This window comes from Xiphophorus hellerii, chromosome 3 (assembly GCF_003331165.1).
Source record: "Xiphophorus hellerii strain 12219 chromosome 3, Xiphophorus_hellerii-4.1, whole genome shotgun sequence".
In the NCBI taxonomy this organism is placed as follows: Eukaryota; Metazoa; Chordata; class Actinopteri; order Cyprinodontiformes; family Poeciliidae; genus Xiphophorus; species Xiphophorus hellerii.
Genome location: NC_045674.1, coordinates 26676263 through 26693940, shown reverse-complemented (window position 1 = coordinate 26693940; position 17678 = coordinate 26676263). Strand labels below are relative to the sequence as shown.

The following is a 17678-nucleotide window of genomic DNA, read 5'->3' as shown; positions in this document are numbered from 1 at the left end:
CGCTGCTTTTCAAACTTGACAATTTGTATCTGTCCGTCATTTCAGCCTTTCCTTTCTTTCCATCACCCTTTCAGCTTTAATTTCTTGCTGTCATCTCTCTATTTAGAGCAATAGCTTGTGGTTGTCACAGTGTGATTCCGTTTCAGTGGTAACGTTTTATAAACTGAAACATCACGTGGACTTGCTTTATTTTGCAGCTCCAGAGCGATGGGCAGTCAAGTTCAGACCAAGATTCTAGTTTGGACAGGTGGCGGGTATGTCTTAAACTCTTGGATTGTCAACAATTAAACTCATGACCTACTTGGTTTGATGTTTACCTAAACTATGATTCTTTGCATTCTCATAGGGAACTAAGTCTCCGTTGGCACTCAGGGATGCTTCCACAAATTCTGAAATGTTTCTTCAGAATCTGGATGCTTTGGTGACATGGGTCAGTGAGATAGGGGAGCTCACAGCCAATCAGAAACCTCCATCCTCAGAGGTCAAAGTGGTGAAGGCACAACTTCAAGAACAGAAGGTTTGACATTCAGAGCACTACATCGCCTACTCTCTTTTTCAAGAAATGTTTCTGATATTCTAAAACAGGGAGTATAAAAATGAACGATTAAAGTATGGAAGGGTTTGCTTTGCGAGATAACCTCTGTTTAGTGATGAAAGAGGTGGTGTTCTACGCAACAAAGAGCTTCAGTTAGTCTTTGTGAAAATGTCTGTGGGCTATGAGAAACATGTCCTCTTTAGAGGGGATGAAACCAGTCCGGACAATGTAAGCCTGAAACATGAGACAAATCTCAGTGTATCTAATGGAAAAGAGGCTGAAAGTGTAGGGTTTAATAGGTGTTAACCCCAGGTGTTTCTTCTTAGGCATCAAAGTGCAAATGTAGCTTCTGCACGATAATATTTGTAAGTTTTTAATGTTGTGAATAAAGAAATTTTTTTAAAACCGGAGATATTTTATGGTTTCACAGCTCCTGCTGCGCCTCCTGACAGACCGAAGGCGTAGCATGGACTCTGTGATGGTCGAGGGTCCTCAGCTGGTGGAGGCCCACCCGGGAGAAGATGGGGAGAGGGCAAAGGTCAAGCTCGCCACTCTTCAACAGAAGTGGGAGGCCCTGCAGCTGGAGGCAGAGAAAAGGTCCGACACTTTTAGTGGTAATGCGTCACTTCATTTGTGCTGCATCGTTCTAGGGAAGCCTCACTGATTAATTATCAAACCATTGGTAGGAGGGAATGTCTGGAGCTCATTCTGCCCAAAGCCCAGCAGTTCCAGGAAGAAGTAGACAGCCTGCAGCAGTGGTTCATTTCTGTAGAACAGACGCTGGCTGAGCTGAGAAACGCTGAGAAGGTGATGCTGCATCTGTCGGACGCCACAGAGAAGGCCAAGGTGAGTGACCTACCATGTCACTCATTAGCCATAATGCTGTGGTTTAATCAGCTGTCAGTGGTCATAGGTATATCTCTGAAAACAGTAAAATAGATGTTCAACATTATAATTATGTGTTTTCAGTACAACAGTAAAGCTAACTCAGAAATACTAATCGGTTTTTTTTAGGCTATTTTTGAAGAGATTCAAGTCCAAATGGCTGAACTTGGAAAAGTAAAGATGTCAGGTCAAGTTTTAAAGGAAGCAGTTTCAGGTAAGATGTACTGTACACCGTGATATTATTTAATCTCTGGGAACTTATGCTTTTGAAGAAATTTTGTCAAAGTCCATCCATCCATCTTTTCGCCTGTCCGTCCATTCAGCCATTCGTCTTCCAGAAAACATTAAAAAATAGATGCCTAATAGGGATTCTGGTCATTTGGATGCAGAAGAGCATTACCCCTACTTCAAGCCAGATAAATACTTTAGTCCCCATATCTCCAAGGCTGTATTATTTTTTACACTAAATTATGTTCAATTTAGAACTGTACAATTTAGTTGCTGCTGAAACAAGATCCACTGGAGGTTTTTCCAGTCGATTATTGTCTAAATTTGTGCAAATCGTAGCTCGAGTTTCAGAAGTTTCAAGAGTGGAATCCACTGCTGCAACTCGTCTGTCACAAGGGTTGACATATCCTTCATACATAGATGTTCTTCAGCATACCTTGATTGTAACGAGTAGTTCTTAGAATTAGTATTGCCTTTAAGTCATCTCAGACCAGTCTGCTCATGTTTTCTGGCCTCTGACAAAATTTTCATTCTTACAACTGCCACGCCATGTCTCTTTTCTGAAACATTTTTGCCAAAAGCTGATAAATGATTGTGTGTAAAAAACCCATTAAATAAATTTCTCAAATACTACACCATCTCCTCTTGTGCCGACAACAATTACACATTCTCACCGGTTCCCTTTCTTTCCCGTTTTGATGTTTGCCTTGAATTTAAGCAAGTTGTCTGCATAATGCCTAAATGTACTGAGCTGTCATCACACGTGAGACTATTATGCAATTAACCACAAACATTAGCTAAGCCGCGTAATTATTATTTTCCCATGTTTTGTGATTTTATTGTCATTTCAGTGGAGGAAGCCCAGCAGGTGCAGGAGAAGATGGATGCTCTGCGTATCCGTTGCTCTGTGCTAAACCTGAGCAGCCTGGATGTGCTGCAGAGGCTGGAGCAGGCCCTGGAAGCCTCCAGCCGCTGCACTTCAAGCCAGGAGGACCTCCACCTGTGGCTGGGCCGCATCGAGAGGGAGCTGTTGGGAGCAGCAGGAGCACAGGCGCACGTAGGAGACGCGGTACTATGTGTGGCTGAGAAACAGAGGGTGAGTTTTCCATTGACATGTACTGGAATCTAAACAAGAAGTGTTTGGATACAGGAGCACCGCTGCTTTCAATCAGCGAGCATCTGTACGCGTCATGTGGAACAACAAAGGCGTGATAAAATCATTTTTCAGTTTCACAAACCATCTACAGAGTGCTCTGTGTATAAAAACACACAAAAATGCACTCATACTCACAATAAGGGCTTTTTTTTAAATGAAATTAAATTTTTAGTGAAATAAACAGTGCGGGGGAAAAAAACAAGAACAAAGACAACATGCTAATTCAAGAGATAAAAACCCAGGAATTCAGTGAAAATTCACTTTGCTTACATAGTTAAGTTAGGGCTAGACTAATTCAGTATGGCAGTCATTTTGGTGATCTGTGGGTTTGTTTTGGCTCACGTTACACCAGATGCCCTTTCTGATACAACTCCTATCCATTTATGTGGGCTTGAGACCGGCACTGAGGGAACAGGGAATGCTCCCCCTCCAGTGGTTTACGGTGTTCATATGGTTAACAAACAATTAAAATGAGTGGTAGGTTAGTCACAGTTGGCAGGCTATGCTTTTCGCGTACTTCTTGAATTTCTCATTGCTTTGCAACCTGTCCCCATCGATCTGATGGAAATAATTTCTTCTAAATTATTTCTTAACCACAATCAAGCACCTCTACAATAATCGAAAGATGTATTGATGTCTACTTTATTGTGGTATTCTTTAATTCTTAATAATTTTTTTTTTTTCACAATGTGTATTTGAAATAATTCTGAAACAGCTCTTCTACATTTTTAAAGTCAATGATGCGATTGACATGCCATCATCTGGTTGTGTTTTCCAGTTGGAACAGGCTGTGGTGAAGGAGATGGCGTGGTTCAAAGACACTGCACACAATCTCGAAAAGCTTAAAACAATTAACCTGGACCCACAGCTCATAGTGGAACAACTCAACGAACAGAAGGTCAGAACAACGTGCAACTCATCAAATAAATGCATTTGGTCAAAACAAGTACACAGAGAATGTTTAAGAATTGTATTTAAAATAAAACAGAATATGTCATTTGATGTAGATTTTAGCAGTAGAGATCCTTCAGCACAAATTCAACATTGAGAAGATGGTCAGGATCGCTGAAATCTTGATGACTTACAGTGACGAAGGAGCAGCTGGAGATCTTCAGGTAAAACCGCGACTTCATTTCATGATGACATATATATTTTAACATGGGTGACTAAATGCATGACTGTTTCAATAGAAAGTGTAGATAAACATCATTCAATCTCCATTCAGACGCCACTGGAAGCCTTACAGGAACACTGCAACACCACCTCAGCCACCAACGCCCACGTGGTCCTGCAGCTGGAGCATGCCCAGTCACTTCTGGCCCAGTTCTCCGAGGGCCTGGCCGAGGTGTCGCCTTGGCTGGTCGATACTCAGGAGCTTATTGGCCAGCTCTCCCTGAGCACAATTAGCTATGAAGCATTCCGGGAACAACAGGACCTCTTACAGGTAGAAGAGACCTGCGCATTTGAATAGTCCTGGTCTACAAAGAAGTCCTTTCATGCTTCAGATGCCAACACCTTTCGTTGGTCAAATGAGCCGATTTGCCAAAGCCCAATTCATTGATGTAATCTACTTAATAACAGGGTATTGGTTGCCCTGATGTACAATAATCGCAGTTTTGCTCTGTGTTTGAAAATGAGGCCGAATGTGTTTTCTCCGCCTTTTCTTCCTTTTTTAGAGATTTGTTTAAACCAGTTTATTCTATGTGCAAAGAAAAATATGCTTGCTGAACTGTTATAAAACCTTTTCTTCTTGCTTTGCAGAGTCTCAGAGAGTCGATAGCAGAACACCGACCTCTGATTGCGCGCCTGTGCGTCCTAGCCAAGCGCTTGTCGGAACTGAACCCCGTTCAGGGTGAGCAGTTCTCTCTGAAGGCGACAGCGGCCGAGGAGCAACACAATGCCATCAGAGAACGCGTCCGAGAAACCGCCGGTCTCCTCGAGGAGTCTTTACCCCGATTCACACAAGTAAGAAGGCTTTTTGTCTGACACTTTGTGAGTGTTTCACAAGAACGCGGCTTCACGTCTGCTTTCAATCGTGTAGCTGAACGAGAGGATGACCCTTATCAGAGAGAGTCTCGACCGTCTGCGCAGCCGCATCCAGACAGCCACCTCTCTGCAAGGTCTCACACCAAGGATCCAGGAACAGCTCCAGGATAACAAGCAAACCCTTACTGAGCTGTCCAAGCTGGAGCTGGGTCTCAACAGTGTCAAAGGCCAGGCAGACGAACTGCTGGCAAACACTCAGGCGGCAGGGGGCAATTCAATTGGCACAGGTAACTCTCTTCTCAGACACTACAATCCCAGAGTGCTTTATTGCTGTGCAAAGAGTAACACCTTTGCGGTATCTGTGCTTTTTAGCAATTCAGGGTCAAGTATCCAGCCTGTCCCAGATGTGGGATGAGACGTATAAGCTGGCTGAGGAGAGGGAGAGCTGGTTGCTGAAGCTTCTGGATCTCGCCTTGAAGTATTGGAGCGACGTCAGCGAAATGACGAGTGCCCTTAACGATACGCAGCAGGCCATTTTGGATCTCAACGCCTCTCTGACAGACTCTGAAACCATCAGGCAAAGTCTCGGAAGCGTGCAGGTCTGTCGTGAAACCATTTAAACGACAAAAACCTCACTGTTAGAAAATATAAGGTAACAATTTTCTCGACTTTTAGTCGCTTAGGGAGGATATAGACAGCTTGCAAGGAGACCTGGATACTCTTGGTGTTCTTGGAATGGACCTGATGGTAGCGTGTGGCGATACAGAGAAACCAGACATCACAAAGAGCATGGATGAAGTAAGAAAGTTTTATTCAGTAGAATCCTTTTCTAACCCTGTTTCAGAGTTAAATGAAGCATTTTATTTATTTTGTCTTAAAGCTTTATTGCACATGGAACAATTTAAGCAAACTTTGGACCGACTCTCACAAGAAGCTAGACGACTCCTTGCAGATGGCTCTTCATTATCAAGATACAATGCAGGTCAGTGTTGGAAGACAATACACAGAGCTTTTATGTCAAATAGCGTCTTCCATCTTTAAGTGCAGGTAAATAAACTTGTTTAAAGTATTGAGATAACATAAGTCAAAGACTATATCACTAACAGGGCCTGTTTGAGTGGTTAGAGTCAGCGGAGTTAAGATCTACAGAGGAGTTTACAGTGGGAACTGACCTGGAAGCAGTCAAAGAGCAGCTATGCGATCTAAAGGTGAGTTCATACATAAACTAAACATGAAATAACTGAATGTTCTTCCCACGTTTAACCTTTGTTATCTACCCCAGGAATTTAAGCGAGAGCTGTACCAGAAGAAGATTGAGATGGAGAGCCTGAACCATCGCTTTGTGTGCCGGTTGTCTCCGGGCTCGGAGCGTCCAGGCTCATTCTCTCCGCTGTGCGACTTCAGACAGCGGTGGGACAGTCTCGAGTCTGAGACAGTGAACAGACAGGTGGGAACTATTTAATCTAGAAATGTTCATTTTCATTATTGACTAAAATATTACTTGATTATATTTTTTTCCAAGTAATGGCATTTTGCAGTAGATAGCTGACTTTTCTGTGAAAATCATACACCTTCAAGTGACTTTATCAGGTGCACCTTGTTCAATTGCTTGTTTACACAAAAAGTGACTCAACCAATCACATAACAGTAACTTATGGCATTCAGCACTACATAATAATATAACTATTCACTGTTGTTATTGCTATTGTTCAAACAGAGTATGAGGAGATTTAGGTTAAGGTTAAGATTACACACAATGGTGCTGAAAAGAAAAAAAATATTGAGTGACTGACTGCTATTTGGTCAAAAATACCTATTTAATGTCATGCTTTTGTTTTTATTTTTATGTTGCTATTGCTATTATGAACTCTTGTTGTTTTTTGTTGGTTTCTTTTCACCTGTGAAGGTGCTGTATGAATATACTGTAGTTTACGTAATTCCATTACAACCATCTTTGAATGTACAACACATCAAATCTTGAAGCAGAAAACCATTAATATTATCTACAAAACCTGAAACTGAGGCTACAATTAATACAGAATCCTCCAAATTGGATAACACAATTGGAAAAACGTCGCCTGATCCAATGAGTCTCGATTTCAGTGACAAGACTCAGAATTAAGGGTCAGAATTTGACGCAATCTTCACAAAACACAGATTCATTCTGTACAATATTATCAGTTCATGCTGGTGGAGGATCATTAATGGTGTGCGGGACACGTTCTTGGCACACTTTGGGCCTCTTAGCACCAAGTGAACACTGTCTTCATACAACAGTCTAAGTATTCATTCTCACTGACCACCTTTTATAGCCACAATCTGCTCATTTTTTGATGGCAACTTACAACTTGGCATTGCATCATATCACAAAACACAAATCATCTCAAACAAATTTCCTGAACATGACAATGACTTCATTATATCCACCCAATTAAACACCCTGGGGATGGTAGGAGATGTGCTAACAAATCTGCAGCAAATGCTAAATGTTAAAATGAATCAAAATCTCTAAGGAATGTTTCTGACATCTTGCTGAATGCGTGCCATGAGCCCCTAAGGCTTTCACAAAGTCCAACCCCGTGCTAGCAAGTTGTAACTAGTGAGGTACTTTGTGAATGTATGTTTGGTTTAATGTCACAATTATCAATAATTGTGTGAACATTTTCTGTCCATGTTATGTTTTCAGCATCAGTTAGAGTGTGCTCTGCTGGGTCTGGGCCAGTTTCAAAACACGCTGGACGAGCTGCACACATGGCTTTCCAGAACCGCCGAGCAACTGCATGGCAACCAGCCAATCAGCATGGACCTGCAGACCTGCGAAATAGAGCTGGCTAAGCATAAGGTCTGTGATAGACTTTTGAATAAAACAAAAAAACAACGTTTTAAGATCAAGTTTCTCATCTCTTTTGGCCTTCTTTTTGTTTTGTCCTCAAAGGTGTTGCGTAATGATGTCATGTCTCACGTTCGCACCATTGAGTCTCTCAACCAGGCTGGCAGGAAGCTGCTGGAGGCCGGGTCTGGGGACAACACGCACTGTCTGCAGTCTCAGTTGGAGGAAGTGAATGAAAGTTGGGAGTTTGTCCGCTGTGAGACTGAGCGCAGGCAGCTGGAATTAGAAAACAGACTGAGTCAGGTAACGATAGTCTGATTCCCTCTGGTGGCCATTGTCGGTAATGCAACATTTAATAAAAAAAAATATTTTTGAAATACTCCCATAAAGGACCTGTTGAGTATTTTAAATGAAAAGATTTGGGGAAAAGTGCAGATGAGCTGAATGCCACTATTGAACCAACCTTCTGCAATTTTTTGTGTTTATATGTACAGTGATGTCCGTAACGGGCTACTCACGTCGGACCACCTTTTTTTAGTAACGAGTAATTTAACGCGGTGCTATTTCAGATCCAGTAGTCAGACTACAGTTACTTATCGAAATCACTTTGCGTTACTATTTTCTTTTGTAATTTAATTTTGTTTCCTCTACACGTCTTGGGGAGTTTCTACACGACAGCGTCAGCAGCGACAGAAATGTAGACACTGGAGGAAGATGCGCATTTTGTTGCTGAAAAGGAACTATTTTGAGATTCGGTCACCAATTCCGTTTATTACAAGCGGCTTTGGGCTTGTTTTGTTCTTTCTAAAGTCGCTTGCAAATTTAATGAGTCGCGGGATGCGCTTTTTGGGCTTGGAAATAAGCAGACATAAACCCCAGAGTCTGTCTGACATCCAGTAAGTATTATCTTAAATTAATTAAGACCCTCTGTGTCTTAGTTAATGTCAAGTCAATATATTACCTGTGACTGACGTCGAGCTTCGCGTTGCGCTCCAGAAAACTGCAAACATCGAGACTAATATGAACAGCGCAATAAACGTGAAAACAGCCATGAATGAACGAGTCCGCAAAGTTGTGCAACTACACGCCATTATAATCAGTAATATTAAGATAAGCGTCACAAATCTGTGCAGCGGGACATCTGAGTTGTGGAGCGGCAGGAGGAGCTCTGTGCGCTGCGCTGACTGCAAACCAAGGGGAGGGTATAAAATCCTATTAATAGTTTTCCAGACAACACTGGAACACACAAAAACATGTACAAATTAGTAATGTTTTTTTGGTACTGTTGAATCTCCCCTTCAGGTTAACCTTATAAGTGGATATATAATATATTGTTATACTGTTGATGTTACAATTATAAAATAACTTGTAATTTAGTATTAATAAGCAAAGATCAATGTAATTTTCAAAGGTGGAAGAGCGCCGTTGGTTAGCAGCTGCTGAAAGTAACTAAAAAAGTTAATTTTAATGTAACTTAGTTACTTTCCAAATCAAGTAATCGGTAATCTAACTAAGTTGTTCAAGGAGTAATCAGTAATCCGATTAAAGTTACTTTCTCAAAGTAACTATGCCATCACTGTATATATATATATATATATATATATATATATATATATATATATATATAATTTTCACTTCATGAATGGAGCTACAATCACAAGTTTGTTGATATAAACTAATTTACTTGTTTTCTCCTTTAAAGTATATCCTGTTTTATTACAGGTGCAAGATGTTACCATGGAGATCCAGGATCTCATACAGTGGCTGGAAAACACAGACCTGAGGCTGTCCTCTTCTAAAACCACCTGGGGCATGCCAGACTCTGCAAGTGAAAGGCTTCATGCGCATTTGGTAACGCTCATTGCAGTATTTATAAATACAGGGGAGGGCGGTTGCTGTCAATGCAAAGATTTTTTTCTTGAATTTTTAAAATTGTACTCTCTCCTACAGGAGTTGTGTAATGAGATGGAGTCTAAAGTTCAAGCCTACACAAATGTGAGAAATGCCATTCACGGGATGCTGGAGCGAGGGGACCTTGTGCGGGGGTCAAGCACCGAGCACAGCCTGTCTATACTCGAACAAAAGTGGACATCTGTTTACAACAAAGTCCAGGAGCGGAAAGTAATTAATCCAATTAAATGTCATGTCAAGGAAAATTATTTTTTATTGCTGTTTTATCAGGCATATTGGTGCTTGATTACACTTTCATCGAAGAGCAATTCTTTGCATGCAGGCTAAGCTTACGGAGGGACTGAGTCTGGCCAAGGAGTTCCACAGCAGCGTCCAAGAACTGCTGAAAAAGATGAGCGAGTGTGAAGAGTCTATTAAGGATCTCCCTGCTCCAAGTTTCATTCTGGACACAATTTCCACGCAGCTTCAAGAGCACAAGGTCGCTTTGTCAAAATGTGTCACGCTTAGGTTTTTGTTTTTCTCTCCGACGACGTGCGTTTGGATTAAAAGCGTGTGTTTTGCGGGGACAGATCCTGCTGAATGAGGTCAACGGCTACAGCGAGAAGAAGACGTCGGTGGAGAACACCGGATGCAGGCTGACGGAGCTGAGCAGGAAGGAAGACTGCGATGTCATCCACAATCTGATACTGACGGTTCAGGATCGACACAAGAAGCTCCTGCAGCGCACGTCAGAGAGAGGCAGGACGCTGGAGGACGTTAAGAAACACATCAAGCAGGTAATAGAAGATATGAAAACGACACAAACACATGGGGGGAAAAAAAATAGGCACTTAGAAAAGGACTGCCATCCACTCTTCCCTTTTTTCTGTTATTTTCAGTTTACTGAATCTTGGCGTCTCCTTGTGGACTGGATGACCGAGGTCGAACAAACGTTGGACACGCATAAGGAGATTGGAGCGTCCCACGAGGAGATAAAGCAGCAGCTCGTAGAGCAGAAGGTATGAGGTTCACTCTGAGAGCCTCCAGTAAAAATGGGTAACAAATAAATATAAAACAGCAACTAAACAATATCATTTAAAGCAAAAAACAACTATTGTTCCGACTGTAAATTAAATTACATATTGAATAACTTCAGGAGGCACATGATTCGATAATAAATCTCACAAGAAAATAGTAAACACAAGTAGGCCTGTCGCAATAAGTAATAAATCAATTAATCGCATGATAAATTAAAACAAACTCAATCATTTCCATTTGTGTGATTTATTGTTTTCCTCTTTTCTCTCCCTCTTTCTACCAAAAGCTGAATGACTGAAGTCTTCAGTCTGGTGCTTTGGTCTCCACTGTCTCTTTTTGTGAAGGACAGCTTTGTAAACAATTCTGTTTACACAGACTTCATAATTCATTTCATTTGGCTTTTCTGTTCCTTTGTTTATTTATTTCGTCTTCCAGTTCCAGTGTTAAATGTTCATTAGAATTGAATGTTTATTGATCTTTGAGAAAGTTTTCTTTCATTATTATGCCACTGCATTACTTGAAAATGGTCTCAAAACAACAACATTATTGTTTATTGCAGTAACTTCTGGGACAGTTTTTGTCCAGCAAAAACCAGTAAAAAGGCCTAAAACGCAAGTCACAACTTCTGCTATTCAGGTGCTTCATAGGATATTTTACTGTTTTGCGGTTCTACACTTTATAGAGCAGCAGTGGGCCTCTAAAGAGCTAATATATGCTGTGTGCTTGTTAACAACTTGACAAACTGTGTAAAAAATGTTATAAATGAGCTCAGTTTGCCATCTTTCAGCCAGCTGACCAGATGTACACAGCAACAGCTCAGGCAGGGGCGGTGTTGTGCACTCTTAGACCCATGCAGCTAAAGAAAGTTCTCTGACATCTCATAAAAACTCATTTAAATAGGCTCGATGGAATTTTTAAAAATTTATTTACCGTGACACCAGTGACCAGTTCATGTCCAAATCCGAGGAAAATAAAATGGTTGTAGTTTAAAAGAAAAAACTTCACGTGGACATATTTGGTCATTTGTTTTCTCTTCAGGAGTTTCAGAAACTGCTGAGATCAAAAAGGCCCATATACGACGCCACGTTGAAGAGCGGCCGCGGCCTCCACGAAAAAGCACGAAGCGGCCATGACAGGCAGCATCTGGAAAACCTGCTGGCTGAACTCAGGGACACATGGGACACCATTGGCGGCAAGTCTATCGAGAGGTATTAAAACTGAAACAGGACAGCATCATACTTCTACCTGCTGGTATGTCTAGTAAAAAAAAACAACACTTATTGTGATTTCTGTCTTTAAGACAACATAAACTAGAGGAAGCCCTGCTGTTCTCGGGAAGATTCACTGATGCTCTGCACGCGCTCAGTGACTGGTTGTACAGAGCAGAGCCCCACCTGACTGAGGATGTTCCTGTTGGTGGAGACAAAGACATGGTCACCAATCTCATAGACAAACATAAGGTACTTATTAATTCTGCTAAAAATAAATGAAGATTTTCTTTTTTCTTAGAATATTCAAGTCAGCCTACAATTTAAATACAAGTTGGAAATCAATTGCATTTTCATATTTGGTATCATTCCTGCGACACAGCTCTCAAAGGTCTTGCTTAGTCACAGATCTCATACATTAATTGATGCCAGATCTGGTCACCAGTCTGGTCTTCTGGGGAATCAAGTCGGAGGTTGTTTCTTTCTCTCTGTCAGGCCTTCCAGAAGGAGTTGGGAAAGCGGGCCGGCTGCATACGGACCCTGAAGCGCTCCGTGAGGGACCTGACCCGGAGCAGCGCCGCAGACGCTCACTGGCTGCAGGAGCAGATGGAGGAGCTGGAGGGCCGCTGGGACGCCGTGTGCAGGCTGTCAGTGAGCAAACAGGACAGGCTGGAGGCGGCTCTGCAGCAGGTACAAACTGCTTTGGTTTCGCTCTGCTTGGCACTACGTCAGATTCACTCTCGTATTGGGATTTCTGTCATGCGAAAAGCGAACCAAGTTTTGGGAAGCTTATTTGAAAACGATATTTGGAAGTGAAGGTTTTTTTAAAAAAAGAAATCCCTTCACCTTTTTCGCATTTTGCAACACTAAAAGCAACAACTTTGGTAGGTTTTGTTGGAACTTTACACGGTTCAGCAACACTAAAAAGTAAAATAAATAAGTAAATAAAAATCTTAAAAACGTGTCAAACATTTGTATTAGCTCCTTTAACTTTGATGCCTCTAATTAAAGGCCAGTTCATCAACTGCCAAAATAATGCTGCATTTAATTTACTTTGGAAGTCAAAACTGAGGTTGAGCCAATTTAACAGCGTTGATATAGTTAATATAGTTGAAGTTAGGTTTCCATTATAGTGATGGAGTAGCCATTGTTCATAGTAGCTCTTGTTACCATATTATTGAGCATATTACTTTGTCTGAATGGCCATGTCAAAGTTCAAACCTTGACACGAATTATAATCTGTAACAAGATTTGAAGAGAAATTACCAGTTATTTCATTCATGACGTATGAAGCTGGAAGTGACACAACTCAAATGTATTGTCTGAGTTATTAGAAATGTTAGCCACAAATTACATTTTTGTTATTTATATATATATTTTTTTATTAAATATGTTACTTCACAATTATCCACATTGCGTTAATGTGCCACATGGTATCAAAGTAAAACACCCTGAAGTTTGTTGTTTGTAACAGGACCAAACGCAGATAACATACAGTAGACGAGGGCGTGAACATTTTTGCGCGGTACTGAACGTCTCTCATTATTGCTAATCGCACTTATGATTAGCAGTAACTGTGCCTGAGGATTTCTGTATGAAAATCTGACTTCCCTGAACGTGCGTTTTCCTTCTGTCTCCAAAGGCTGAGAGGTTTGATGGTCTCGTTCACTCTTTCATGGAGAGGCTCACAGAAGCGGAGAGGATCCTGAAATACGGGGTCATACCAGAGGAGGAGAACAGTTTGCTTGCCTTCCAGAAGCAACACTTGGTCAGTGTAACGAGATATTGTAGCCTTCCCAGGAGGAAATATTTATTTTCCCATCTCATTTGCGCCAGAGAGTCTGCTGCTGAATACCAAATTGTTGATAAGCTCAAGGACAGAGAAGCCAGGTGGCGAATGAAAATCAGATCGGACTTTTTTTCCCCTCCACATTAATTGTTTTGTCATGCGTGAGAATAGCTAATAGCAGCTTGTTTTAGACATTTCAGCATAAAAGCTTTTGGTGTTGGAAAAAACTAGTGAAATTGATCAGTTCTTTTTTTCCCGCACAGGAGTCACTACGTATCTTGCACGCTCAAGCGGTGGAACTGGAGAACATCCAGAATTTGGGTGAGGAGATTCTGGCCTCTTGTCACCCAGACTCCATAATAACCCTCAAATCTTGGATCAGTGTCACTAAGACTCGCTATGAGGAGGTGAGTGTCTTCATGCCACAATAAAAACTACAGATCCACTGATCAGAGATTTGCATTCGAATTCCAATCTGTTTTGTTAATCTTTGACGTCAGGATACAGATTTCTCTTAGAGAGCTATAATCAGAGGACATAAAAAATACATAGAATTGATTTTTTTTTTTTATCCCTTCTGCCGTTAGCAGTCATTATATTATTTATATTCCAAAACAGATGTCGAAAACTTGAAAACATAAGACAGAACAACCTTCTATTATTCATCCAGCGTTTCTGTTATCCACTGAAAAGCTCTTTCTCAACCTGAATGACTCAATGATTAGTTAGAATCTTCCTATAAATAGCTCCCAAATTTTATACTTCAGTCTTGAACACCCAGTTTTACTTAAAATAGCTAACCTGAATGTTTATCTCTCAGTAACAACATCCACACCCAAGAGTGTTGTTAGCCTGATCTAAAAGCAGTTGCTTGGTCGGTCGGTTGGGCACCGTAGGACCGATCAAGCTGAAAAACCTTTCCAGTCACCAAACAATTTCTCACAACGCTTCTCTGTTAGATCAACTTTAACTGACATTGAAATCCAAGTCGCTGTGCAACTATGACACAGAGACTTGAGCGTTGCCGAATTGGAAGCCAACTTCAGCTCCATCCAAAACAGCATGTTTACGATTGGTGTGATGTTGGATTACAGTACACTCTGTCGAAAGAACACATCAAGGCAACTAATATAGGATGCGTACAGATGTTGTATGCCAACCATTTTTTAAAATATATTCCTTTAAATAAAAAGTATGAGTCAAAGGTGATCAGACTAAGCATGCTAGCTACCATCTGGAAGGCTAATGTATGCAAAAACAATGCTAATGCTGGCCTATTCATGCTAATGACCAGCAGAGGGAGAAGGCTTCCAGTGTCTGACCAGCTGTGGCATGCTAGTTATTAGTCTATCCAAAGCTAATGCAAGTGAGTGGCCTCCTTCTCATTTACCAGGGCTGACCACTCAGTTATTGATATCGGCCTTTCATTAATCAGATCAGATTCGGATTGGATAAAGGCAGCTGCAACAAGGACATAGCCACCACTGGGTGGGCAATAATCTTATTTTTGGCATTGAAACCTAACCCACAGTTACTACCAGTAGTATGACAACAATAGGTTAATTGTTTTGAGACAATTATTTATCCAAAAACCACTCATGGTAAAAGTAAGTTAACCTTTAAGAAATGCTGTCGTTACCTGTTCTCGGAGGCAGGTTCAGACATGGGCCCAGCAGCAAGGTCAGAAGATCCAGGCCAGCTTGGCAGCACTGGAGGAAGAGAAAGAAGAAGTCCAGAGACTTTTGGATTGGATCTCATCAGCGGAGGAGTCTCTCATCCTCAGAGAGGAAGAGCCTCCGTCTGAGACAACAGAGCAGAACCAAGAACTTATTGAGCAGCACATGGTACAACCCGCCTTTCCTCTGCACTATGCCCAGGACGCAAACTTACTAGGTATCGCATACATACACATGTCGCTATGTAACGGGATTTTCATTTGCTCTCAGCAGGTGTTCATGGGGGAAATGAAGAAAAAGTTCCCAGAGATCGAACATGCCACGAAGTCTTGCAAGCACAAAAGCCTTCCTAAACTTCGAGGTTCCCCCATCAAGCGGCCGTTTGCGAGTAAGAGAGCTCTAGAGATTACATGCAATCAGTGAACAAACACACAACCATCAAATGCAAATGCCTGTATCATACGTTTTGTTGTACAGAGAGGAGAAGCACTATGAAGCTGCCGCCTGTCATACCGGTCCCCTTAGAGCACCTCGACCCTCAGACTCCGCAGCTCATTCAGCTGGTCAGGCAGTGGCAGAAACTTTGGCAAATGGCCGTGGCGAGACAGAATCGCTTGGAACAACACCAGCAGATGCTCAGAGAGGTCCTTGCTCTTTCTTTTAAAAGCACGGATAAAAGATATTTGCTTGCTTGAGTACGAGAATAGCAGCTGTTTTCTCGGGAACAATTTGCGTAAAGGTCGCCATGCTTTGTTTATCTCTGCAGATGGAGGAATTTGCCAACTTTGACTTCAATATCTGGCGAAAGCGTTACATTCAGTGGATTAGTCATCTGAAGTCCCGGATCCTAGACGTGTTCCGAAGCATCGACCGGGACCAGGACGGGCGGATCAGCCGGAAGGAGTTTACTGATTATGTCCTTGCCTCCAGTAAAATTCTCATTACTGTTTTTTTTCTTTCATTTTTAAAAAATCTTGCTCAACCTCCAGCTGGCGACTTCAGCAATGATTCTTAAAGGTACACATGTCTCTTGTGTCCTACGTCTTAACCGTAGAATTTCCGACCAACTCTCTAGAGATGAACGCAGTGGCAAACATTTTCGACTTAAACAACGACGGTTTCATTGACTACTATGAGTTTGTGAGCGCGCTCCATCCTAGCAGAGACCCCTACAGGAAAACACTGGATGCAGATCAAATTAATGAAGAGGTAAACGCAGGAGGCGCATAATAGCTGCAATGTGACGCCGGGTATTTGTTGTTACTAACATGGGTTTTCTTTTTCCCTCCATAGGTGAGTCGCCAGGTAGCACAGTGTAACTGCCCCAAGAGATTCCAGGTGGAACAAATAAGTGCCAACAGATACAGGGTGAGTCCTTTTTGTTGACGCACAGCAATTGATTGATATGGTCTGTCTGACCAATCAAAGCTTTTTTAACACAATTTCCAAAAGACATAAAGTTTGAAGGTTCGCTTGCTGTGTATAATGCGACTTACAAAAAGTATTCACACCCCCTGAACCTTTCCATATGTTTGTCTGGATACAATAACAAACTTCATTGTATTTATGTGATGGAATTTCACAGTGCTGTGCGTGTTTGTGTAAGAAAAGGTGGTCAATAGCATTTTCTATGCAAATTTATGTATGCATTCAACCAATGACAAAATTGAAAAAAAAATTATTTTATCTTCTGATTGTTATTATTATTATTATTATTATTATTATTGTTTTATTTGTCAAAATAAATGGGCACTAGTTACCTTTGGTACTAATAAAATAGGCATAAATGGGCAAAATAAAGTGACAATCTGTATTTTCTGTATCTATAAGAACCTTCTTGTGAAATTGATTAATTCAATAAATAATGTTATGTTTTATATTTGGAATCTAAACCTGTTCTTATCACTGTATGCAAAATAATAATAATAATAATAATAAAGATTGAATATTTTTGCATTACACTGCTCAAAACAAAGTTAAACACATAAAAATCCTAATAAAAATACAATAAAAAAATAATTTGGTTGTAAATGGAAAAGAAAAAAAGATTTTTGCAAAGCAGTGTAAGCTTTTAAAATGACTAGGTTGTATTGTCTGCCCTACTTTTATCTGCCATGCTTTCACTTGTGTCACTATATGAATTGTTATGTGCCATATGTTCCCTGTGTGCTTTGTTGCAGTTTGGAGATTCCCAGCAGCTGCGGATGGTTCGGATCCTGCGGAGCACGTTGATGGTTCGGGTTGGAGGAGGCTGGACGGCGCTCGATGAGTTCCTGGTTAAGAATGACCCGTGCAGAGGTCTGCCTGACTCATACATAGAGATGAAAAAGAGGAGTTGGAAATAAAATGAAATAATAAATCCATCTAATGAGGACTGAACTTATGCAGAAATGTTTTTTAAATGGTATTTTAGTATACAAATTATAGTCAGAAATGTGTCGCCCTGGATTCTCTTAA

At 41.1% G+C, this 17678-nt stretch overlaps 1 protein-coding gene across 3 annotated transcripts in view; it reads left to right on the top strand.

Annotated features, from left to right (window-relative positions):
* Positions 1 to 17678, top strand: part of macf1b (microtubule actin crosslinking factor 1b) — a 34590-nt gene that overhangs the window by 12793 nt on the left and 4119 nt on the right. For 2 of the 3 annotated variants that reach the window (XM_032555527.1, XM_032555520.1), the window contains exons 3-37: positions 198 to 254; positions 347 to 517; positions 966 to 1132; positions 1222 to 1381; positions 1550 to 1634; positions 2500 to 2744; positions 3583 to 3702; positions 3812 to 3919; positions 4030 to 4248; positions 4566 to 4769; positions 4846 to 5077; positions 5163 to 5389; positions 5466 to 5588; positions 5671 to 5772; positions 5897 to 5998; positions 6073 to 6237; positions 7477 to 7632; positions 7726 to 7923; positions 9343 to 9471; positions 9571 to 9741; positions 9854 to 10009; positions 10101 to 10307; positions 10410 to 10529; positions 11587 to 11756; positions 11849 to 12008; positions 12252 to 12446; positions 13399 to 13524; positions 13809 to 13952; positions 15201 to 15389; positions 15495 to 15609; positions 15699 to 15865; positions 15988 to 16150; positions 16276 to 16430; positions 16515 to 16589; positions 17402 to 17519. In XM_032555527.1, the coding sequence (XP_032411418.1) occupies positions 198 to 254; positions 347 to 517; positions 966 to 1132; positions 1222 to 1381; positions 1550 to 1634; positions 2500 to 2744; positions 3583 to 3702; positions 3812 to 3919; positions 4030 to 4248; positions 4566 to 4769; positions 4846 to 5077; positions 5163 to 5389; positions 5466 to 5588; positions 5671 to 5772; positions 5897 to 5998; positions 6073 to 6237; positions 7477 to 7632; positions 7726 to 7923; positions 9343 to 9471; positions 9571 to 9741; positions 9854 to 10009; positions 10101 to 10307; positions 10410 to 10529; positions 11587 to 11756; positions 11849 to 12008; positions 12252 to 12446; positions 13399 to 13524; positions 13809 to 13952; positions 15201 to 15389; positions 15495 to 15609; positions 15699 to 15865; positions 15988 to 16150; positions 16276 to 16430; positions 16515 to 16589; positions 17402 to 17519 (5401 nt within the window). Of the gene's footprint in view, positions 1 to 197; positions 255 to 346; positions 518 to 965; positions 1133 to 1221; positions 1382 to 1549; positions 1635 to 2499; positions 2745 to 3582; positions 3703 to 3811; positions 3920 to 4029; positions 4249 to 4565; positions 4770 to 4845; positions 5078 to 5162; positions 5390 to 5465; positions 5589 to 5670; positions 5773 to 5896; positions 5999 to 6072; positions 6238 to 7476; positions 7633 to 7725; positions 7924 to 9342; positions 9472 to 9570; positions 9742 to 9853; positions 10010 to 10100; positions 10308 to 10409; positions 10530 to 11586; positions 11757 to 11848; positions 12009 to 12251; positions 12447 to 13398; positions 13525 to 13808; positions 13953 to 15196; positions 15390 to 15494; positions 15610 to 15698; positions 15866 to 15987; positions 16151 to 16275; positions 16431 to 16514; positions 16590 to 17401; positions 17520 to 17678 lie in introns of those variants that run through there. The other variant, XM_032555536.1, reaches the window with a different exon arrangement.